This window comes from Parasteatoda tepidariorum, chromosome 12 (genome assembly GCF_982258835.1).
Source record: "Parasteatoda tepidariorum strain Cologne lab strain chromosome 12, Ptep-v5.0, whole genome shotgun sequence".
Taxonomy (NCBI): domain Eukaryota; kingdom Metazoa; phylum Arthropoda; class Arachnida; order Araneae; family Theridiidae; genus Parasteatoda; species Parasteatoda tepidariorum.
The window spans coordinates 19,649,004-19,675,264 of record NC_141766.1 but is presented as its reverse complement, the minus strand read 5'-3'; the positions used below and the strand labels follow the sequence as shown (position 1 = coordinate 19,675,264).

General features: G+C 28.8%; 2 protein-coding genes across 5 annotated transcripts in view; both read left to right on the top strand.

Annotated features, from left to right (window-relative positions):
* LOC107442297 (peripheral plasma membrane protein CASK) overlaps positions 1-9,202 on the top strand; it is a 164,023-nt gene extending 154,821 nt beyond the window's left edge. For all 4 annotated transcript variants that reach the window (XM_087156098.1, XM_071188090.2, XM_071188091.2 and 1 more), the window contains 3 exons: positions 1,015-1,217; positions 3,921-4,001; positions 7,795-9,202. In XM_087156098.1, coding sequence (XP_087012224.1) covers positions 1,015-1,217; positions 3,921-4,001; positions 7,795-7,974 — 464 coding nt within the window. In that variant the 3' untranslated portion in view covers positions 7,975-9,202. The remainder of the gene's footprint in view (positions 1-1,014; positions 1,218-3,920; positions 4,002-7,794) is intronic.
* Positions 9,203-24,370: 15,168 nt separating this feature from the next.
* Positions 24,371-24,808, top strand: LOC107442296 (uncharacterized). Its single transcript, XM_016055823.3, has one exon. The coding sequence runs from the start codon at positions 24,371-24,373 to the stop codon at positions 24,806-24,808; it is 438 nt and encodes a 145-aa protein (XP_015911309.3).
* The last annotated feature ends 1,453 nt before the right edge of the window (positions 24,809-26,261 follow it).

Genomic DNA, 26,261 nt, shown 5'->3' with positions numbered 1-26,261 from the left:
TGCATCCTCAGGAGACACCTATATATAATGGGAATTGAATCTAATTCTCTTTGTCTAGGTTGTCATCTTGAAGTAGAGGCATCACGACCTATACTTTGTGATTGTGAGGTCTATTCTGTTCAAAGATTTGAGCATTTGGGAGAGCATTGCATTTAAACCTAAGAACTGCAGGATGTTCCTGTAAGGCGTTTGCTGAATTTTATTTCAGCTATAGGGCTTTCTTGCCAATCATGATTCAGGGTTTGGGTACAATAGACCTCTGGTTGATGTGCCCTGCTCTTTGGAGCTACTCAGTCTAATATTGTTTCAGTATGTAATAACCAGGAAGAATAAAAAGAAACCAAGGCATCTAAAGATGTAACAGAAAATCAAATGAAAGAGAAATATAATGACATTATTTGAAGCAAATACATGTTTTGCAACTTTTAAAATGTCAGTGCTGTTGTTATTTCGATTATATTGTCAAAATATATTCATACTTTAATTACAATAATGAATTTCTGGTGCTGCAAAAATTTTAGTGTCTACATTTTAGTTTGTATTATCAAGGTTTATGTGGAGAGTGCTGAATGTGCATATAGAGCTGAAAGTGTACATGTATTTAGTTGGATTGATCTGCATTAACCTTTAACCAACAAATGGCTTACTGACTTCCGAGAAGGAAAAGCTCAGATTATTATCTGTGTTTTTATTGTCTTTGTTTCTATATATGTGTTCCATATTAAATGTGTTTGTGTTCACGTGTTGTTGGGCATGTTTTATTCCTCTTGGCCTGCTATGAAACATCGGATCGATGTTGACTCATCTACCTATGAAGATAATTTTGAACTGGTTGCATGCAACTGTTTTAACTGCATATCATATTTGTGTCATCACTTAACTATTAATTAACAAACTTTCAAATATGCTTACAAATGTAATTTGTTTCATATGACAATGGTTATTTTTTTATACTGCATGGTGGTATACGTGCATCCTTTCCATTTTGAATTAGTAACCTAAATTTCTTTACAGATACTACACGTTTGCCTCGACCTACAGAAGAAAATGGACGAAATTACTATTTTGTAACACAAGACGAAATGATGTCTGATATCCATGCCAACGAGTATTTAGAATATGGTACACATGAAGAAGCTATGTACGGAACAAAGCTGGAAACTATACGCAAGATTCACAAAGATGGCAAAATTGCTATTTTAGATGTGGAGCCTCAGGTGCATAGACAATTTTATAAATTTAATGAATTTCGATTTTACAGTGTGAGTTGTTTCATATTATTCAATGAAAAAATAGAGAGGAATTTTTTTTGTATCATCAGTTGTAAGTTGTAACGTTTTGTTTTAAAAAAAAAGCAGTATGTTAAAATTATCAAAGTACATCAATATATTTTTTAGACTCTTGTAAATTAGCTTCCATAAATATGCTACTAAAATTTGAAAATTTCTTTTTATACTGATTTAAGTTTGTGTAAAATTGGTTTTTAATACAAATTTTTTTTCTTTTGTGAAATAAATATGTTAACTATTGCCATTTAAGGGATTATCTTTTACTGTACATTAGCTGTGTCAATTTGAGTTAAATATAAATAGAAGTTTTTGCCAAGCTCTTTCTTTTTTTAAAATGTTAAAATAAGCAATATTTAGACAATCTGAAACACATCAAATATCAGGTGATTTTAATTTAGTATTTTGGGAAAAAGAAAAACTTTCGCACATAATACAATATCATTGATTCTAACTTTTTGTGAATTTTTTTCCCAGTGGTAGCAACTTGTGTGTATTAATATTTAATTCTTGTTTTAATAAATTTAATTTGAAAGAATTTTTACAACTACAGTACATAAATAAGTCCAAAAAATGACATGGTAAACATAGACTGATGACCAAAAGTTTAGCACTAGACTTATGTGTAAAATTATGTTTAAATTTGGATACCAGTGCATATGGATCATGAACATCCTGAACGATATTAGCAACTTTTTAAAAAGTTTTTACTTTTTGTCTACCACCACTGGAAAATAATCTTCCGCTCAGAAGTGTAGAGGCTGGCATTAACTCATTAAAAAATTTATCTTAATGGTTGCATAATTTTTTTAAGGCTCATTATATTTTTGATTTCTTGTAAAAAAAATATGCATTTTTTTTTGTTTCAAATCTGAATTGGTTTTTTCTGAGGGATACTTTACGAACTTATTATACATAAAATTTATTTTTATTTATGTGTATAGAAGCTTAATAATTCATTAAAAAAAATAATTCACTATAACAAAATATCACAGCTTTAATTTAAAAAGCTATAGTCAGATTATATTATTTATGTATGAATTTAGAAATTCAAAAATGTAATTTTGAAGTTGGTTTTAAAATTTAGAATTTGTAAGGTATTATGGACATAATTATTGTTTGAAAAACTGCATTCAATTAGTACTCTTTAAAGTATAAATAAATGTATTAAGCTTTCACTTTGTTCTTTATTCACATTCATAAAAAATCCAAAAGATAAAAGAAAAGAATCCTAGTAAGATTTTAAAAACGTTATTACAAAAGTTCTAGAATTAATTAGATTTCAATTATGTATCTTTACTGATTGAATTTACATTAATATTAAATTCTCTCTAATGCTTTTTAAATAGTTATACACCTTCTATAGTGCACTCTTTTTGGCTTCCTTTATAACACTGAGTTGTGCTAGTGCTATCATACTGTTATTATTTATAATGCTATCACACATGTCCATTTTTCATTTGGGCAACCCTTTAAAATCCAATTGAATCTTTAGTTTTAGTTAGTCTTGGATGATTTTCATGTTTTCCTTTTGTTACACAAGGATGATTTAAGATGAATAATATTAAGCTTATTAAAAGCCTCTCTTGTTTTCAATCATTGTAACTATAGACAAATTATTTTATAAATAGAAAGGAGGTCATCTCTACAGTGCGTGCTTGTTGCAAGTCATTATGTTGGAAATTAAAATGAAACAATTTCATTACACTCCACTGCTAAAATTATGATTTTAGACAATACACTGTATTCTATCTAAATATTCTGCTTATTCTGAAATAATATATAAAAATATTTTAGTGTTATTCTTATGAAAATGTTTCTGCACACTAAAGTTTTGGTTCACATTTCGTCAAGATGCTCCACTGCAGCTTTTAAAACTGTTTACAAAATGAAAAGAAAGTGCAAATGTTACTCTGACGAATTGTGATAGGCTTGCCTATTTCATTTTTAGAAGATGTACTATCAGCTATTTATAAATTAGTGTTTTTTTTTTCAAATTAAAGGGGTGGTGGTGGTAATTATTCCTTTTTTACAAATTAAGATAGTAAAATCCTTACCTTTTTGTTTGGTCTTTACTTTCACCTTGCAATCTTTTATTCCCAATTTATTTAAATCCAAATTGAAGAATAATCTGCACAAGTAAGACGGATTTTTTTATTTTAAAACTTAAGATAGATCAATAATCTTCTGCCATTGTGGTGTATGGCACAGCATTTCGTTTTAGCTAAAACGTGTTTTGTAAAGGAATTTCTTTTCCATCAGGCTGATTTTTATAAAAAATAATTATTTTAGTTTAAAAAAATCTATTTGTGTTAAAAAAATCTATGAGTAGTTAAATTCTGGGTAGTCAGACTTTTATTGTAGATACCTATCTTATACAACTTCCTGACTAACAACTGCCAACAATACTAATTAAAACTGGTTACATTAAATTAGTGGTAAAATTATAAAGTATTTATTCATCATAATGTTTAATGATGAATAGAAAAATGGAAATTAAGAATGATTATTGTCGAATTTTTATGTAAAGAAATATTTTTCTGCCTATGCTAATTTTGCAGTGTTGGTTGTACTACAACTATTAATGTTAAGCTTTTCTTTAAATTTGTTTTTATAATTCATTACATTTTTTAGGCCTTGAAAATTCTAAGGACTGCTGAGTATGCACCCTTCGTTGTGTTCATAGCTGCACCCACTTTAACAAATATTAGAGATGTAAGTACAATTAGATTGAATTTTTTTAGAAACCAATTCTTATATTTTGAACCTGTAATGAGTTTTATTTATTTGGTACGTTTGGGCAATAAACTCATCCCTCTAATTAAGTATTTTTCCTGTTATTCAGAATTCATTTAAATTTTCTGGAATTTAAAATTCAGTTTGCATGTTATATCTTTTGTCAGTTTGTTTTTATTTCCTGCAAAAAACATTTTCTTTAGAGAAAATATATTTCAGTGATATTTATAAGCATCTGATTTGGTTTAAATTGAAAAAAATAAATATCCTGTTTAATAAAAAATTATCAAAAGAGGAATCATACATATATGATCACATGAATACATATATGATATGACATATATATGTACATATATTATACCGCATGCAGCTCTGAAATTTTACTTTCGTGTCATGGCATTGTGACATTGTGTTACTTAATCTCAATTTTCTGTTGGGATTATGACCTAAAAATTAGGCCGAACCCTGACCCCTCTCCTGTGATGCCTCACTGTCTGTCGACCTTCATGCCTGTGACCTTCGGCAGCCTTTGATGTGAGCACATGGAGGATGATCAGTTATAGTCACAGTTTGTGTATAATTGTGATTTGATTTTTGGCAGTTCATCTGTTCACTTCAAGTCCCTTTTCAGCCACGATTCTGCGGCATTTTAGGTACTTTTACTTCAACCTTTTATATAAATATCGCCCATTTTTTTGAGCGGGGGCATTCGAATTAATTTCCATATCAATACTCTACGATCCCTTAACAGGGTTTTTTCATTTTTTACACCCTCCTCTCTTTGAGAGACGGAGTTTTGTTTAATTGTATCATAGCGTTCTTTCTTCCACCCACCCGTGGGTGCCTTTTGCTGTCTGGTGATAGTATTGCAATTTTTAAGTGCTTTTCCACTATAGGAGTAGTCACGTGCCATAATTAATTTGTTTTTTTATTTTTTGCACAACCTCGTAATGAAAAAATTAATTAACTAAATCTTTTTTTTAATTTTCCCAACCCTAAATTGTAACAGTCATCTTCCTCGTGTCCACTTCGTGAGATTATTCCACTAAGCTTACGAGGACTACACGACCCTTATATCTCCCAATTTTTAACTCTCCTGTGCGATCAATCATTCAATTTTTGTGATTTACTATCGCAGTCTGTAAATTATTTTTTCAACCATCCATGGACTATTTCATCAGATCATCTTGGTTGTTCATTTGTGTCATACAGTAAATTTAATGTTTCACCTAGTATTTTACAATAGCTATTCACTTCTCATCATCATCAGTATATACAATATATAACAGTTTTTGCAGATGGATCTTTCCCGAGACATGTTGGTTGTGGGATTATTGTGGCTGATCTTACTTACAGCTACGGCATTCCTATAATTCGATCTGTTTTTACTGTGGAAGCAGTTGCTGTCCTATTAGCTTTAGGACTTATTTTTTCGCGTTTGGTGCAAAAGTTTAATGTTGGGATGATTTTACCATCTTTGCGAACCTTAATCCTATGAACAGATGTAACATTTTGATTTTGAATTCTTTCTAGTATCATTTATTCTGTATCATTGAAACCAGTGAGTGACTTTAGCCAACAGATAACATTTGTGACTAGCTAGTTCAGGTATTTTGCTATGCAATTGAAATAACATAAGTGCTTCATAATTGGTTCCGAGAAAAGTGGCTTGACAACTTTTCTCCTTCTATTGCTAATACTATGAACGTTAAAATGGAAAACCAAAAAACTGATAAAAATGAAAAACCAAAAAACTGATAAAATTAAAATTATTTTTGAGATTTTTTTTTTGCAATATGTTAAGATGATAAGATGTTAAATATATAAAAATCTCAACTTTGAATTTTATATCCCTTGCGTTGATTTTTTAACTGCTTGATAGTATACAGGTGAATATGCACATCCCACTTACCTGAAACTTGGACCAAAGCAGTGTGTGTCATTTTTCCAAGGACACAGGTTATGCAGGCGGTCTCTTCTCATCAGGGTTCATATAAACTGTCGATTGGTAAACTATTTGACTTGTTGACAGTAATTATGGCAATTTTTATTATGGTTCTACTCAATATTATATTTGTATAAAATTTAATACTTTTAAATTATAGAATTCATTTACAACTTTTCATTTCTTTTATCAAAATATATCTAAGCATTAGTAAAATGTAATATTTCTTTAATCCTATCTCATGAAAAAGTTAGTTATAAATCAAATTCTAAAAATAAAAACTTAAATGTTCACAAAGTAAAAAAAAATCAATTAACATAAATGCAAACTGAATACTTTAACTGAAGAAATTTTATTGAGTTTAAAATTATTTAAATTAAAAAAAACCTATTAATACAGTTAATAAAATTTAACATTTAGTTGGAAATATATTTGAACTGTAGAACATTTATGTTTAGCAAATTATAGAGGTTTTATTTATTTCTTGTTGTTAAAAGCCATTTTCAAACAGTAAACAGTTAAAATACATTAACAGTGTAAACAGTTAAAATACATTATTCCACTTTTTAAATTTTATGTGATGTATTAAAATATTGGGATTTAAATACAATGTGGAAATGTATGATGCTAATTGTCAAAATTTTTTTTTATCCTGAAACCATTTGGATTTACAATGAAATCAGCTCAAATAAAGGTTGCCTTATAATAATTATTTAAATGCCATATTAAAAGCTCTCTTGTGTTATTATAATATTATATAAAAAATATCAGGATTTTTAAAGCCATATGAAAAACAGCAATAACTGCCAAAAAACCAATAAAAATATAACTTGTATTTGTAATGAAATCATCCCAAATAAGGCACATTAAAAAGTGATTATTCAACTTCAAAAGTGCCAAAAAAAAAGATTCAAAATAACTTTCTTTTTTGATAAAATCATCACAAATAAAGTACATTAAAAAGGGAATATTTGATAATCGGTTTTAAACTTGTGAGCATTATTGAAAATAAGGGGATTATGAAAACCATGCGGAAATACATAGCAATAACTGCCCATGAAACTATTAAAAAAATTGCATGGATTTCTGATAAATTATTGACATATAATAATATAGTATAGAAAAAATTGTGTTTTTTTTAAAGCAATATGGAAGTCCCACAGGAAAGAGATCAATAACCACTATGTGCAAATTGAGCATAATAGAAAGTGGTAATTGAAGTACACAATTCAAAATTTCTATTTTCAATAATAATATTAATTTTCATTATGTTCAGGTGTTACAGCTAATTTAAGCAAAAACAAAGCCTGTTGACCATAGAAAATAAAAAAGTTTTTTCTATGCATAAGATTTTAAAACAGATTTTTATGTAAAAAGTTTGTATGTATAAAGTTATTACTGATTTTGTTAAAAGGAAGAAAGAGATTTGTTAAAATGTGTCTAGAAAATAGTTTCTGAAAAACCAATATCTAAGCATAGGACTTTGTATTGTAGTTGATCTTCAGTTGAAAGTTTGAAATTTCTTATTTTCATTCTGACTGTAAAAATATTTAAGGCTTTTTCTTCAGATTCGTGCTTCTCTAACTTGTATTTTTCATCATTGGTACTCTTTATTCAGCTAACTTTCATATACTCTTAACTCTATTCGAAAAGAGAAGGGTTTGGACATCCTTTTCTTGTCAAATGAATCTAAAATAATTGGGAGAAACTGATTTTGTAGAAGGTTGGGAAAGGTTGAATGTGTGCTAAAATTAATAGCATGCTTTTTTTAAGCTTTAAATTTAATTTCTGTAGTTATATTTAAATTTATGTGTTATCATTTCGTAGACTGATGGCAGCTTAGAGCGATTGGCTAAAGAAAGTGACCTTCTTCAACAAGCCTATGGACATTATTTTGACTTGACGATAGTAAATAATGACATTGAAGAAACTATTCATACACTAGAAAAAGCAATAGACAACATTAGTACAGTTTTACAATGGGTACCAGTAAGTTGGATATATTAATGAGTGTTTATCTATGCAATTTTAATTTGAACTTTTGACATGATTAGATTGCTCAGTTTCCATGGAGTTATTGAATCTCAATGACTTGTGACTCCAATGAGGTTCAGAAGATGAATGTGTAAACAATAGAACAAAACTTTTTAATACAGAGTTGTAAAAGGTTCTTTCCTTTAATATGATAAAAAACTATGTTACTTGAAGAAAAGTTAGCAAAACTTGTCTAATGGAAAGATTGAAAGGAATAAAAAGCTTTAGTTTGTTATGAAATATAAAGAGTTACTAATATGTAATGCAGATTATACTTCAATTTCAGAACATTTTCATTATTAAAAAGCATGTGATAGATTTATTCATTAGTTTTGCATGAAGCTTTTAACTGCTTTAAATTTATTTGTGCTTTATTATGTTATGATATTGATGTAAAGACCAGAGTTCTTCCTAGGCATTTTGAAAAGGGTAACTTGTTCTGCCTGCCTTTTTATCTTAAAAAACCTTAACTATTACAAAATCTCACTTAACATCATTTAATGTGCACACTGTGTAAGACATATTGGCACAGAGTACTTAACACAAAATTTTCTGCAATTCCATATTTCTCAGATGTTATAATTATGTTTTTGACAGAATGCTTACAGCAAAATGCATCAATATTATGTATATTGAAAAAAAATATGTTTTTTTGTCCAAAATCCTTCAGGATTTTAAAATTAGCTGCCTTATAATGTGTTGAAGGAAAACAAAACTACTATGCAATTTTGACTAACTATGTTTTGACTAACTATGCAATTTTGAAACATCGAAAGCGTGTTACTGTAAATCATTTTAAAATTCCATTGTTGCCTAGGTTTTTAAAGTAAGGTGAAACCAGTTTTCGTATTGTTGAGAAGTCATTCATTTGAAAATGTACTGCTAGCTTTAATCATATATACAATCAAATGACTTTAGTATCATTAAATGCGTATTTAACTTAGAGCACTTACCGTGTCTTTATAATTGTTAAGAGTAGAATAATACAATCAAACAAATCTTTTTTTGTTAATCACTTTTATACTCTTTAGCTTATTTTATTTAATGTATCTTTAAACTCCTTTTAAGAGTGTTATGTGAAGATAAAATATAAGATGACGAAAATGCTAAATAATTATGATGAAAAAAAGTTCGGGTGAACAAACTTAAAAAAAAAAAGCCCACTGATAAAGATTTAAAAGCCCAGTCACGCAATGAAAAATTAATTAAAATAATGCTTACTAAACTTTCTTTCACACTAATTAAAATATGTAAAATGATTAATAACTTCAGTAAGAAACTAATTAACTACTAGACTGCTGTGCAATTGAAAAAAACAACATAAGTGTTACAAGAAAGATTTCAAGAAAAGTGATTAACAGCTATTTTTCCAGCTATTTCAATGATATCGATTCAAAATATTTCAAATTTGTTATTCACCTACCTTAATGTTACATTAATTATATTGCGAAAAAAATTGAATAATCTGTTATACAAAAATAGTTTTAAACGAATAAGGAGTTATCATGATTTTACTTCAGCGCAGTTTATTACAAATTTAAAATCAACGTAACTCACATGTGTTTCACTTGGTTATTGCAACGCGGTGATTATTTTTTTGTGTTTTTCATTTATTTATGTTCAAGATTTTTTAAATATGTTTCTTGTATTTATTTTCATTATTTGCATTGCTTTTTTTTATTTATATTTTTAAAATTTTTATCTTTATGTTATCAGAGATAAATAAAAAAGAGATAAATGGAATTATGGTTAAAGAAATTTCAATTATATTTATAATATTGGCACCTGGAAAGTCATGAAAAATCCTGGAAAGTCATGAATTTCGGTATTGAACAAAATTTGTCATGAAATGTCATGATTTTAACTATTTTTTTAAAAAGAAATCATGAAAAGTCATGGATTTAGGTCGCCGAAAAATCTAATTTTTAATATGGAATTTACCCCCTCCCCCCGATTTCTAGGCGTTCCAAATATCTGAATTTGTAACAAAATCCCCACTCACAGTTATATTTGATTAAAATATAAAATGTTTTTATCCTGTTCTTTCAAAATTCTGGTGTTCTTTCAAAAAATGAAAGAAAAAACATGATTTCTAGAGCGAATTATCTTTTAAACTTCCATGCTTTCAGAATTTTGTAGACTTTTATTTTATCAATATAAAATTTTAGCTGAAGCAAGTCAGTCATTGGTTAATTTTTTTATTCTGAAATGAGAACAGAAAAATCAGGAGTATTTCTTTCCTTTCCGATGAACAAAATAAGTATCTTTAGAATATAATTCTGCAGAAAAAAATTATTTGCTTTTATATTTTTTTCAGCTATTTTATTGCTTCAACTCTTTCTTTACTCTGTTTTTAAATTTAAAATCTATAAATATGAAGGTGCAGAGTATAACAGTTTTAGTTATACCTATCATTTCAATGAATGTTATTATAATGCTTCTTTAACCCACTGACGGTTCTGCACGTAAAAAGTCGCATTTTAACCTGCAGTCTTCTCTGCTTAGCAAAACCGGTTTTCCCATGTTAACTGATAGGGGAACTGTGTATAGGGGAGAAACATTCTCCCAATTTTGCCCATTTCCTTAACCGCCAGTGGGTTAAATTTATTGTTATATTTTTGTCGGAAAAAATAGTAACTTCGTTAAGTCAAGGAAAGTCATGAATTAGAAAATCTAAAATATCGCAGATTCCCTGTATGTTTGAGTTGAAATTTCAATAAATTATGCCCAGGGCTACAGGTTTGTCGCAGCGCGAATTTCCGCGAAATTTTCATCTTTTTCCCTAAAATCCGCGAATTTCTCCATATGTCTTGACTTGCGGGAATAGTGCTTAAAATTTGATTTTTTTTTTTCATTTTTTATTTATTATTTTTATTAAACAGAATTTTTTATTTTCCTGAACCTTAAATTGAACATGTAAAATTGATGAGATATTTAGGGGAGTGAATCAATAGCAAAATAACATGAAAATAGTTCAGAGATAAGAGATAATCACAATCTTATCAACTAAGGTGGTCTTTCTACACTTCAGGAGGGTAATTACCTTCCTGAAGTCAGTAAGAGTACAAAAGAAATTGGAATCACAAAAAAAGGAAAATGTTATAAATGAAATCTTTGACAGAAAAATTGTTATACATGCTATTGTACTGGGCAATGAAATTTCTACTGCCTATCTACATATCCAGTTAATTTTTCTTAGGCAGCTTCTTGTGATTTCTTAAATATGGATCAGTTTCTTAGATGAAGGGGGGGACTAGTAGTTAGTAGGGACTTGTAACTAGTAGTTTGAATGTTTGAGTTTTCACAGCAATTACTTCTTACAAAGCAACGGTCAAGGAATTGAGCGATGGTGAAGGAAAATTGATTGAGTTTTGGAAATCAAAGACCAAACGCTACAAAATTGGCAATTCGAAGTTTGTCGGTGCCTAAAAACAGCGCTGATGCAGAAAGATCGTTTTCAAAACGTAAAAATGTATTAAGTGATGAAAGACGAAGGATAAATGAGAATAATCTGACAATGTACAATACTTTGTACCGAAATTCTGTTCATTTAAATAAAAATATTAAAATTGCTTGAAATTCAAAGAAATACTTTTGTTGTGTATTTTTAAGCTTTTTTTATTATTTGCGCAATTTCTGTCTTTTGCATCATTTATATAAAAAAAAATTTTATGTTTAGAATTTGTGTAATTTTCAAAATTTCCCACGATTTTTCTGCGAATTTGGGATCTTTTTTCCCGCGACAAACTTGCAGCCCTAATTATGCCTAATTAATTACACCTACCAAACTGCAATGGGAGTTATTAATAATAACCACTTAGTGTGATTAATGTGCATAGCTTCAAGACATTTTCCAAAGAACTTTTTATTATTAATAATAGTTGGTTATTATTAATAAACATATTTGTAACATTTATATAAAAAAAAATCATACGTTTTTCGTCGGAGCACTGTCTAAAACGATGCTCTGTAATCTTGATGAAGTTTTCGCAAATTCTCATATAGTATAAAATTATTTAATTCGCGATGCATTTGAAATAAATTATATTTCTATATAAAAATATATGCAACCTGCTAAAGAAATGAAGCGACGAATTAAAATAACAACGTAAGTATAAGGTTTGCCAGGCTATTCCTTCCCATCAGTCAGTTACTTGCAATGCAAAATTCAACTAAGTCCATTTTTCTACTCCTCGAAAAGATAGCTATGCTACGTTTTTTCAATTGTGATTTGGAGTTAGGCTTTATCTGTTTGCAAATTAAATATTTAGTCAAAGTTACGCTGGAGCAGAATTTCAGAAAACTGGTAAAAAGCTGTTTTTTGAATAATAATTTTTTTGCAATATGTAGCCATTCAATGATGCCAAATATATAAAATTCTCAATTTCGAATTTTTTGTCTCTTACTTTGGTTTTTCAACTGTACAGCAGTATAATACTAATAACATTTACAAACTAGTTTGCTCTCTTTTAAACTTTTTTAGTGTTGTTGATTTTTATCCATTTCTTTACATGAGATAGGTTTTGTATTTAAATTATGTAGATTGCTCGATAAAACTTGAAAGAAAATGTATAATCAGGTTAAGCATCAAATCTAGTACTTTCCCCCACACAACTGGATCCTCTATCTGAACATTCATTACCATTAATTATCTGTTTATCCATAGTTCTTTCCTCCACCAACTTCTCATTAGGTAATCCAGCATTGTTATATGAGTTGCATGCACTGTTATATGAGTATATATCATTAGGTAATGCAGCATTATTGATGTTTTTTCTATTAACAAGATGTATTTGTATGCTTCAATATTTAGTTAATCATTTTGTTTTAAAATAATTTTGAACACTACACATGAATAATTCAAATATGTGTATATATTTATATATAAAAGACCCGATTATCTTAAACAGATATATCCAAGTCCTGGGGATATTAAAACTCTTTTGTTTACTTTTTACTAATTATACACTTTGTTAACCTTTTCACGTGAGCTCGAAAAAAAGACATGGAGATCTTCTGAGGGGTTCTTTTTGCCACTGGAGGAGGGAAAAATGAAAGGGAATTGCTGATCGTAAAAACAAAGTTGGTAATGCACATTAAACGATTTTATCCTCTTACTGTTTTTCTTAACTTTGCTTGCAAATTCTTAGACCATCAAAGTTAGGGCCACCAGGAGGTTTCCTGTGCCTTTGTAAAACTCGTAAAGCAAAAAAAATCACCTTGGGTTGTTACATTAGATTCAGCATTAAAAGAAAGAAAAAAGAGGGAAAAAAATATTCCACATACCTTCATTGCAAACAACTTGCCTGTTCCAAATTTTATAATTAAATTTAAGTAATTAAATTTTAATGCATGTTACTTTTAAATAATAAAATTTTTCTTTCCTGTTGTTTCAAGTTTTGCTATACTAAATTCAAATTAAAAATAAATTTTTAATGTTCATAAATATATTTACGATAAAGGCTAAAATAAATAAGGAAAAAAATTTTTTTTCCTTCTGTTATATTAGCAACTATTTTAACCAAAAAAAAAAAATACTTATTAAATCATAATTGAAAAAATAATATTTATTTTTTAATAATTATAATTATTACTACCTTTAATAACTATTTGATTTATTCCAGTAAAATTATTTTGAATTTTAGGAAATTTCTTAGAAAATTGAAATTTATTTTCTATCAAAATTCCTGTGAAAATGATGGGGAGAGGTTTCGCCCTCTATTTTTCGCTCACGTGATATTCCCTGACTGGAGTGTTCAGTAGTAATGCGCCAATAAGGAAGCATTTTATTTCGCATTTTACACACCAGATGACAGTAACAGTATATTTTTAAGGTAATTGTAGATAGTTAGTTTATTTTGAACTAAATGGTAACACTAATCAAATATGTGTATAAAAAATAGGCACTTTTATGACCGTTTTTTGAAAATTATCTGACCGTTAAGGGGTTAACCATCATTTTATTTTTAAAAAAATTTAAAATTTTCTAAAATGTAACTTCATCATTGTTTCGCAATATGTCAAAGCTATAATAGAAGGGGTTTAAATTATTGCTAATACGAAAAAAGATTAAATGTAAGCTCATTGTTCATTAAAGAAAACTAAAGCAAATTTAAATTTTTTTTCCTCTTTTCAATGTATTTTGTATTTTATGTTCTCCACTAAAAATGGAAATTAATGCACAAAATAAACAAAATCTTTTGAATAAAACTTTACGAAATTTTTTTTAGGTATACACTATCATAAAAGAAACAGTTAATAATGTTCATGCTAGAGAGTTATTCATGTAATAGAGTTAAAAATTTTAATATTCACTACCTTACCAACAAGACATTATTTATAAGACTTTATAGAAACAGTACCTTAGAGTTCAAGCTATACTATTGCATGAGAAAAACAAATTCACTAAAATAGCCGCATAAAATCATGGTTATATATAAAAGTAAAATAAATAAACTAAATAAAATAAAAAACATAATTTCAATTACAAAAGAATAAAAAATACACTAGTATTAAGAATGTATATTTTAGAAAAATGCGATAATTCAAATGTTTATATCACCTGAACTATAAATGATGTTATAGTTCTTGAGCAGCATATATATCAATGCATAACGTTTTTATGTAAAATCACATTTTTATAACAAAAACTGAGAAATCCAAAAAATAATATTGATTGATTTTGTTTATTTTAAATAGTTTACTTTGATATTCATTTCAAGTTAAAATAATTTACTTTGAGAAATTATTTTCTATTAAAATTTTTTGACATTATTTATGCACAAGTGAAAATGCCATGCATTAAACTAAAAATATAATATAGTATCTGAATCTTCAAAATTTTTTAAATATTTATCTATGTAAGAAAATTTAGTAAAAATAAAACCGACTAAAAAAATGAAAACCGAAAGAACAAAATTTTGGATGCTCAAAAGTAGGTGGGAAATGTAAAGAAATATTTCCCCCCTTATCTTAAAGAAGGTGTGACCTTGAATAGTGCCTAAAGCAATAAAGCACACCTCACTGTAACTGTATTTTCTCTTTTAACTGTATAGAAGATTTCTTACCCCTTTTGTAGGTTGAAAGTGTCACTAGTTCCTCAGAGGACCTAAACTACCATTGTGATAACTGTTGTCACAGCCCATGAGAAAAGGTTAACTATGTCAATACCACTTTGAAAAATGTTCAATAAGAAGTGCAATAATTAGCTATGATTTGCGTAGATAACATTTGATAGTTGACAATCGTTTCTCGCACCATTTAATGCAAAATGACTATTATGGCTTTTATGCATAATAGTTGAAGTGTGGCTCATTTAGGAAGAACAATATCATTTAAAACGAAGCAAGCTGGCAATGCCATTGCTTGATTAAGTAGATAATAATGTTAAATAAGATGAAAACAATAAATTTAAACACAAGGATGAATAAGTAAAAATTTTATTATAATTTACTTTCTTTGCTATTTTATTCATACCCGAGGCTTATTAAAACTACAACTTTTAACATTAGTATTTATATAAAGTAATTTATTGTTGAAAAATATTCTTTTTATGTTCTTACAACCTGCTATTTTTTTTATATAAATAAAATTAAAATTAATTTAAATTTCTTTATAAATCAATATGAAGACCATTTTTTGATATTTTAACAATTAAATGTAAAAAAAATCTAGTTACCAGTTTTCTTACTTGTAATTATTTTTAATATCCAGATTTCTTTATGGGTCACTGTGTGCTCATAAGCTTAGAATTAAGAAAAAGAGAAAGAGTATTTTTTCTCATACTTGGACATAAAAAGTTTTAAATACCCTCAAGAAATAATGCTATCTTTTTTATTAACACACCTTATCTTTTTTTTTATTTCTGGGGAGATCTCTGGTAATGACTTTTATGATTGCTAGACAGAGTCTTTGTAATATTGAAATATTTAACTTGTAAAATATGCTGCTCAATATGTAAAAATTTTTATCAATTCTTCAAGTCAATAATAAGGATTATTATTTATCATATATATATATATATATATATATATATATATATATATATATATATATATATATATGAAACATATCTGTTTCAGATTCACCATATTTTCTAAAAAAAAAAGAAAAAAGAAAAGAATAAACTTTTTTTATTCTTGCATTCAAGTAAGAGATTTTGAAACTTGTACTCTTACATTTTGTAGTGCTTCATGCCAATAATCAGAAATAGTGAAAAAAATGTAGTTAAAGTTAACACTGCCATTGAAATACTGCAATGTCTTCATAAATCAATGTAATGTCGTCATAAATCAATATGGTTTTCATATAATTTCACCAGTTTTATAAATGGGTATTTTTCCAAAAAAATTCATTTATATCCTAAAATTGAGCCCCTTGTTCGTTTTTGCAAAGGTTTAATTGCAAGTAATATATTTAATGACAATGATGAATAAATTATTTCAACCACTTAACTGTGAGGATTAAATGTTTTATTTCAAAAATGCTAAACACACAATTGTTTTATTCAAATCTCTGTCTATCAATGATAGAAAATTCTGAGAATAAAATGAAAAGAATCCTTTTACATTTCTCTACAATACCACCAATCATTGGGGGAGCTCACTGTGCTCCCTTGCCTTTTCATTCCTTGTGACATCTGGTTAGAATAGGTGTTAAGCCTGTTCAAAACCTTGATGAACAAGGTCTATGCTAAAGCAAATATATGGTGCTCAAATGAAATTTAAAATCTTATAAATTGCATTTACTGTAGTTCAGTTGAACAAGAGAAATTATTATGGTAAGAACAAGTTGTTATATGTAGTTGTGTTTGAGAAAAGAAATAAACTCTTTTATTGATGGTAATAAGTTTTTTTTAGTATAGTAAATAATTTTTTGTGTGCTTTTTAAATAATTTTTAGCAATAATTACAAAATTTTATGTAAGAATAATGATTACATATAGATTCTTGTTGACAAATAGAAATAACTGGTATTTATTAAGGTGATAAATCTAAGAATTAATTTCTTTCAGAGAACTTTTTTTTTTGTGCACCTGTTTTATTTTCTTATATTTCAGTGGCATCATAGTAATACAAAAATGAATACAATTTGTTTGCTTTCCTGTTATATCTACTTAAATTGCCATCTTTTTCAAACTTATTTACTAGAAATTCATACATTGATTATTTATGTGATTTGCCAGATTCGATATTCATATTTTAATTCATTGGATGGTTGTTTAAAGCTTTTACTTGTTTGAAAATTAAATTTATAATATTTCAGATTTTTTTATAACCTGCCTTTCGTTCATGATACATATGTTAGATAAAATTTGAAGCTCTCATTTTATAGAATATTTATTTTGATAGGAAGATTTTTTCAATTTATTATTTTATGACATTATAATTTTAATTATTATGCTCTTTGCTAATAATTCTATTTTTATTTTATTTACAATATTGTTGAAATAGAAACAATGTAAATAGAAAATTAAAATTGGTTCTACTCGCTTCTATATTTTCTTATTGCCTTTTATAGTTATTTAATTGATGCTTTTGCTAGAAAAAGTTTATTCATTATCAAATATTATTTTTTGATCATGGCTAATTATTTATACTATCTGTATTTTTACTATACTTTATATTTACTATATATATCTTTTTATTACCTTTAAGCCCTAGAGGTTTTGTTTTTTAAAAGGTGTTAGAGTTAAGAACTTTAATTTTTAATGCATAATAGAACTCCCATGGGTATCTTAATTGTGGTGATCAAATAATACTTGGGCAAAACAGTTTATTTTTGTAAATTTAAAGGTTTTTTTTTTTTGTCTCATGGCTAATTAAATGATCGAATCTTCATGTTCTAGGACTCAATGGTTGGAGAAGGTGACCTCAAATGTGGTAATTAATAAGTGCAGACAATATTTTAAGTTACAAAGTCAGACACGAAAACATACTTTCTTTGAATAAACATACCTTTTTTGCAACAGATTCAGATTTCTGACTCCTAAAATATAAGATATAGCTGCAATCAGGGAAATATATCTCCCCATAGTTTAATCAGAAAAGCAATTCAAAGTTTGGACCCCTTAATGTTGATTTTACTTTTTGTGTGTTTTGCCATATCTCAAGAAGTTTTTAAGCAAATTGAAAATTTTTTGCATACAACTGTAAAACTTGTCTCTTCAAAGATAATTCCACCAAAAAAATAAATTTTAGTAAGTATTTAATGTTTTTTATTATTTTTTTTAATAATCTGAAAATTTTTTAATTGAAAGATATAAATTTTTTTTTATATCGTTTAAAGCACAAAATTTTACATGGCGAAATACAAAACTCGAGCGAAATCAGTTGAATAGCTTCTGAGAAATTGAATTTTAGAAAAATCATATCTAAAAAATTCTCTGGAACTATTTCACAGATTTAGCTAACATTTTGTATTTTTCCATGTAAGTCTTCATACTTTAAAATTATATTAAAAATTGTGTACATGGCTATACAAAAATTTCTCCACTTTTAATAAACAAAATACAAAATAATGAATATTTACTAAAATTTATTTTTGCATAGAATTATCTTTGGACGAACGAATTTTATAATTGTGTGCAAAAATGTTTGAATTCGCTTGAAAAGTTCTCGAGATATGGCGAAATATACAAAACTTAAAATTAACATTAAGGGGTTTGAAATTTGGATCACTCTTCTTACTGAACTATGTGAATCATATTTCCCCAATTACGTCTACTCCCTTTATTTTGGGGGTCAGAAATCTAAATCCATTGAAAAAACGGCATGTTTATTTAAAGAAAGTACGTTTTTGTGTTTGATCTCATAATTTAAAATATAGTCTCCACTTATTAGTTAGTATATTTCAGATCAAACCATTAAAATGTAGTCCTAGAGCGTAAAGATCCGATCATTAGATCTAAAGTTATTCATAGTGATAAGTTTTTTTTGGCACACTGAACACTTGCGTTGTCATCTATGATCAGCCATGAAGAAGGACATTGGTACAATAGCCTGCTCCAGATGGAATCTTTTTGAGCCAGAGCAGTTTCATCAACATACTGAATTTTAATCCTATCGAACATGTGGGAGATAATGTTAAGGGCGCTTGACGCCACTCCAACTGCTGTCAGTAGAATGCTTTAGCAAATCAATAGGAATGGGCTGCAATACTTACGTCAAGCTTTCTCAACTTTGTACTCAGTATGGGCAAGCAGTATAAATTTGTCATAACAGTCAGGAGTAATCATATCTCTTACTAAAGTTTGGATTTTCTTTGCCCGTCACATGTCACATAGGAGTTTCATCTCTTGTCCCACTGTGTTCAAGGTTAAGTTTTCAATAAAGCACCTTTTTACTTGGTGAACTAGTTTTTTATTATTAAGTTCAGTTTTTGCCAATGATTTTCTAGATTTGTTATTTTGTTTGTGTCTTAAAAGTAGAAAAAAAAATCTTACTATTTCTTTGAAAGTTTTATGCTATATTTCCACCCAAAATATACTATTACATATTTGAAACTATTTTTACGTTAATTTTTTCTTATATATATTCAGTTTTGCAAGAGGATAAACAATATTTATTTTCTTGAAAGGTTGAAAATTAAAAGAGAACAATTATAGCACCATTATTAAATTTTTTGAACAAAGGAGATATTAATATTCTACTCGGATCAAAAATAGTATTTTTTTTACTAAAATGATCGCTTACAGAAAAGAAATATTCTTATTTTTTATACATATAATCTATAACTTTTTTTGTTTGTTTTTATAAATTTGTATTTAAAATCCAAAGGCAGAGAATTGAAAAATTTAATTTTTGAAGTGTGTCCTGAAATGCAAATTTATCTATATATATTAAAATAGACAAATAGGTCTGTATATATTATTTTTATTTGAAAATTATGGTATTTGAATACAATCAATTTATCAAACATTTATTTAAAATTAAGAAAGATAAAAGGAAAATTGATATAGAAATAATTATATTTTGTCATTTATACTAAAGGTACATTTGTCTTTTAAATGCCATATTATTAAAGAAAACAAGATTAATCCTAAATTGTTACAAGTTTGTATAATACAGTGAAACCTCCAAGAAAGACCACCTCTGTTTATGACTACTTCTTTTCCATAGACTTTGTGTTGAATAAAACCTTTAGGAGAGACCATTAAAACCTCTCCCAGCGACCGGGATAACATCTTCACCAAATGCAGAAAAAGTCAAATAAGGAAACACGAAAAAATATATTTGTGTGAGGCTGTTGTTAAGAGAGCTGTTTTTGACGATACAACCTCATGTTGTAGTCAGGATGCACCAAAGATGATGCCATCAATGATTTACTTTTCAAATTGAAAGTTAAATTAGAAAAAAAAAGTTATTTTATAAAAAACATGCATCTCAAATAAACAAACCTCTTCTCATTTTAAAGCTAACTAATTTTTTAAATGTAAAATTAAATGCAGACTTTAACAAAAAACATAATTGTTTATTTAAAAGAGCTTTATCATTAATATTTGGTAATTTTGTTTTTACATATAATTATATCAGTTAGGATAATTTGTATAGGCGCAGAATTTTATTCATTGATTTTATTCTTTTCATGATGCTAACAGAAGTGGTATTTTGCACCAAGAAAATGATACTGACTGAAATTTAAATTGTTTACGAAGAATCATGTACCTTCGATAATAATAGGAAGTCAATGGATGTAATCTCTTAAGAACGACCATTTTACTGTGGAATGGAGAGTGGTCGCTCTTCCAAGAGGTTTCTCTGTTCCTAATTATAATTTGTATTGCTATCAATTTCTCAAATAATTATTAAAATTTAAGAAATAAACAAGGAAAATAATGTATAAAAAATCAGTTATGTTTTATGACTTATAATGATCGTAAATTTTTTTTCTTCCTAAAATGTCATATTTTGATTATTTCTGTTTGGGGAAAAAAGGATAATATTACTCTTATATATAGCTGATATTTTTTGTTGAAAATTTATGTTGCAATATTTTGCATTTTGTAGGTTTTTTAATGGTATAATTTATATAGCATTTATAATTTTTATATAAATTTATGCATTTGTATATTTTTACTTTTAATACTTTTGTGCATATTTGTATGATATATATATATATACATATTATTTACACATAACTATTTATCTTAATTCCTAGTGTAAGTACATTTTTCCTCTAACTGTATGTTATCTTGCTTATTGATAAAAACTAGTATTCCATTACAATAAGTACTGCAATTATTTTTTTATTATTTATTGAAATATGTATTGCAATAATTTTGGTTGTTTTTTATTACAATAACAGCTTGTTCTTTCCTATATCAAGGTAATAGTTGTACTGTAAAAAATGCTGCCTATGTAGTTCCAACTTTAGATAAAAAAAAAATAATTATGGAAAAGGCAATTTTATGGGAAGTAGAAGTATAGATTTGAAGCCATTTTTTGTGTAAAATGCTCAATTTTTTGTTGTTGATGACTGGCAAAAATATTTGTTTAACATATCTTAGATCAACCATTTCTATTGTTAAAAAAATCATGGATGTGAAAAATTTCATTTTAGATATCCATAGGATATCAGTTCATTTGAAGGCCTTTATAAGGAGAAGCTATTGTTTGTTCTCATGTGGTTCTTTGCATGTCATTGTTTATTGAATTATGATATATATCAAAATTTTGAAACAAAGGTGTACATTATTTTGCGATGTGTTGTCTCTTTTAAGTGATGCTTGTTATTGAATTCTATACAATAAAATTTTTAAAATATAAGAGTTTCATTATTGAAGCATGGACATGGACGCCGGCACACAGCTCTGCACCTATGCCCCCGGAGGGGGCATCTATCAGAAAGAAAAACTGTGACCAGGAAAACAGTTACAACGGCGACATACCACGCTTCCCCCGATGTCAGTCGCTAATCACAAGCCCACCCTAGCATCTGCAACGTCGCCAGAGCTCCCGTTAGGATCCTTACATTTATTATTTATTAATTACTATATAATTATTTAGAGAAACAGATATAAACAGACGTTATGTAACTATAATAGAATATTGATTAGTGGCATTTAAGACCCATGGGAGATGAGCGTCAAAAATAGTGAATATACAGAAGAAGCGTGGTTAAATATAACATATCATGAAAATACATCTGGATAAACAAATAGGGGAGAGGGGGGCACATGTGAACAAATTTTTTTATTTCTTCACTTTTCGAAAAATATCATAAATTTTTCATAGTAAAAAAGTCCATATGTTTAAATAGTCTTTTCTTTGTTTTGTGGAATTTTTTGAGATTTTTCAATAAAATATTTCTTTACTTTATAATATTTTAGAAAAATGACTTCAATTGTTCACATGTGCCTCTATTGGGGGCACATGTGAACAGGCCTGGGGCACATATGAACAAGATTAAAAACACAAAGCAATCATCATATTTCAAAGAAAAAAATCTTTAATATAACAGATATAGATACGCATTATACTGAGGGGGTTGTAGCTTACTATGTGAATTTAAATTGTACAACAGTACTGTCAATAAGAAAATAATTTTTCAGCTGTACAATAATTTTTCCGTAATTGGGTTTTTCGCAACTTCATGTTCCACGGGTGTTGTAATGGACCTTTTTTCTTCTCTAATACTCTTTCATGCTTTTTTTTTCATTTTTTCTATCTTTTCATTTGTAGCTTTAGCAATTCTATTTTCTCAGGTGTATCAGTTAATATGCGTGATGCGCGATCAACCATTTAATAAAAAAAAATTTTTTTAAAGGAAAAATTAATAAATTAATTATGGAAAATTAAATAATGATAATTTTAAATGCATGCATATTTTTAAAATTATAATATGAGGGTAATAATCTTAATACTATGTAGGGGCACTTGTGAACTGTTCACATCTGCCCCAGATGTTTTGTTCACAAGTGCCCCCATCATCCTTCTTAAACCTAACTTGAAAAATAAAGAACTTTTAATTGAGTAAAAAAAAAAAGAATAATTGTCATAAACTTACCTGAATGCTCATATAATGATCTGCAATAGTTAATTTTAGTTTATTAGTTGATTTATATTATGCTTTCACTTGAAGAAGCGAGCGATTATAATATATGCAACACCAGCTGATACAAAGAACTTGTCAGAATAGACCAACAAAATGTCTGATTGTTCTGAAAGTTTTTCAGAGAGGTAGGACTAGTACTGCCATCAATTGAAAATTTTTCGAGATTTTTTATTTCAAATCATATTGGTAAAACATACCATGTTCACATGTGCCCCCCTCTCCCCTACATTGCATGAGATAATGTAGAAAAAACACTAATATGATACAAAAAATATGGGGAGTGGGAAAATTACAGTACCGCTCAAAAGCATTTGCATGTTAAATATAGAAGTACAGTTTATCTTTTAAATCAAAATAATGTTTTCTCATCAGTGAAATAAAAATGTTTCGATCTGACTGCAAGACTTTAATTGCAATCGTTTAAAAAAAAACGCCCATATTTTAAATGCTGGTAATACCTTTGTTCCAATGTTTACTCTCAGCCACTACAGAAAAAAAATCATATTTATAGTATATAACAATAGTTTTCATTTGAGGACATTGTGAATGTTGAAAATATGCAAGATTTTCGGATTTTTTAAAAGTTTAAATTGTAGCATCGTATCCCTTAAATTAAAAAATGTGCTGGCATAATTTTTGCAAGCTTGCATTATTTGCAGGCAAGTTTAGAAACTGAAACAAAGACTATCATCTCATCAACAGAAACTAAAGATAACAGAAATTGAAAACCTTTTGCATACTGTTCACTATTTGTTTTGTTTTATTATCAATATAAGTTAAATGTGATCAATATAAATTAATGTTTAACTGTCCTTATAAAAAATTTTTTGGCATCCTTTTGCTTTTATGTTTTACTTAAATTAGATATTATTTTGTAAAAAAAAGCAGTTAAGAACTTTTCTTGATTAATATTTACACACTCAAGAGCCAAAACATTATGACCACCCCTACATTTTGCAATGAACTCTCCTGGATGACGTGGAATACGCATGATCAGGTGAAAGTGATATTTAACTGTTGCTGGAGAGTTTGAAGAATCATATGTAAATGTAATATATTGTTCTTAATATTATTCTATCAGATCTGTACTTAATGTTGTACATATATCAATCTCATCATCTTTAAATTTTCTTTGACTCAGGGGACTTCCCCCGTACTCCATTCTCCCCTCCCTAGCCTAAAGCCAAAAGTCTTAGTCGCCCAAGGGCAAACATTATTAGATGAAGAAGTCAGATGCCCGCTTTGCGGGCAGGCACTTCGAACCACTCTATATCTAGTCTAGTGAAGAATCATTCTTTCACTTACTTCCGTGTGTGATGGGAAAGGCTGCTGATCTAAGCGACTTTAATAGAGGGCAGATTGTAATGGCTCATCGGCTCGGAACAAGTATTTTCGAAACTGCACGACTCATGGGTTGTTCGCGATCTATAGTTGTTAGTACTTATGCAAAGTGGATGAATGAAGGTGAAACCAGCAGTAGACGACATGGTGTTAGACGTCCACACGCTATCAAAGAAAAAGGTCGTCGGAGATTGTCTCACTTGGTGAAGCAAAACTGGAGCCAGACAGTGGCTCAGCTGACAGCCCAATACAATGCAGGGTCAAGTAGAATAGTATCAGAGCACACTATTCAGCGGACATCCCACTTGTGTGCCTTTGCTGACCAAGCGTTATCGCCAACTACGCCTGCGCAGGGCCCGGGAGCATCGCGACTGGTCCATGGATCAGTGGGAGAGAGTTGCCTGGTCAGATGAATCACGGTTTGTCATTCATCACGCCGTCTTCCAGGCGAACAGTTGCTCCCTCAATGTACAGTAGGTCCTAGACAGGCCGGTGGTGGCGGTATTATGCTTTGGGGGACGTTCTCTTGCCCGTCTCTGGGTCCCGTGGTTGTGGTAGAGCAGACCACGAATGCTACAGGGTACCTGAACATTGCGGACCAGTTCCACCCCTTACATGGCCTCTGTTTTTCCAGTAGGAAATGGAATTTCCAACAAGACAACGCTCCGTGTCACAAAGCTCAAATTGTGTTGGAGTGGTTCCAGGAACATGATGCTGAATTCCAGTTAATGTCCTGGCCACCTAACTCACCGGATCTCAATCCGATAGAACACATTTGGGATGTCATGGAACTGCAGCTCAGAGTTCAAAGACCACTAAGTCGCAATATCTCGGATTTGCGTGACCGTTGCTTAAACATCTATTACAATCTGTCTCCGGCCATCTACCAAGGTCTTGTGGCATCCATGCCAAGGCGGGTTGCAGCTGTGTTACGGGCTGAAGGTGGGCCAACTCGTTATTAGGAGGTGGTCATAATGTTTTGGCTCTTGAGTGTATTCGCGATCGCAACACTCGAATACGCCATCTGGGGAGAGACCGGTTTCATGCCTTCAGCCCTTCTCCCTTCCCTCTCCTCCTCTTTTCAGTTGTATAGGAATGCACTACGATAATTTCCCTTTTCTTAATATTTTTCCTTTTTATTTAATAAAAATATTTTTTGAAATTTCTATGATACTTTTCTTTAGAACTATGTTTAATGTAGTTTTCAGTTCCATATAGTTTTTCAAGTTAAAAAAAAGATTTTAATCTATGTGAAAATCAAGAGAGAAACTAACGTACTTGCTTCCTCTATGACTTTCCACACGCTAATGGGGAAAGCATGTGAAGTGTTGCCATAGGAAAAGAGTTCTGCTCTACGCCACCTGCAGCCCATTTCGATCGCCAATATTATTATGTGAATAAAAAATTGTGAGAAAAAATTCTTTCTTTTTGAACTTCAATTTTTCAAAAATTATAAAAAAACTTATGTCAAGATTTAACAGGAACATTTTTAATGTTTTTATTTTGATGTCAACATTTTTAATGTTTTCATTTTGAATGTCATGATATGGATCCTTCACCAGGCACTTGGCTTCGCCTTCATCACGTGGTATCCGACGAGACTATTGCGCTATTTTTGGGAGAAGGAAAAAATTTTGCTGCAAAGCAGTTTTAGGAAAAAATAATTTAAAATAGAAAACTCTAAAATAAAAATTTACAAGTATCATTTATTTTTTGGGAATAACATTAAATGACTAGCACAATACTCAAAAATTTTCAGTAGCGGCTCATAAATTTTTTTTTCTTCAATTCTATAATTTCACGTTTGCAAATAAATTTAATTGTTTTTTTATAATTTTACAAAAAAAAAATGTGAATAATTTTCCG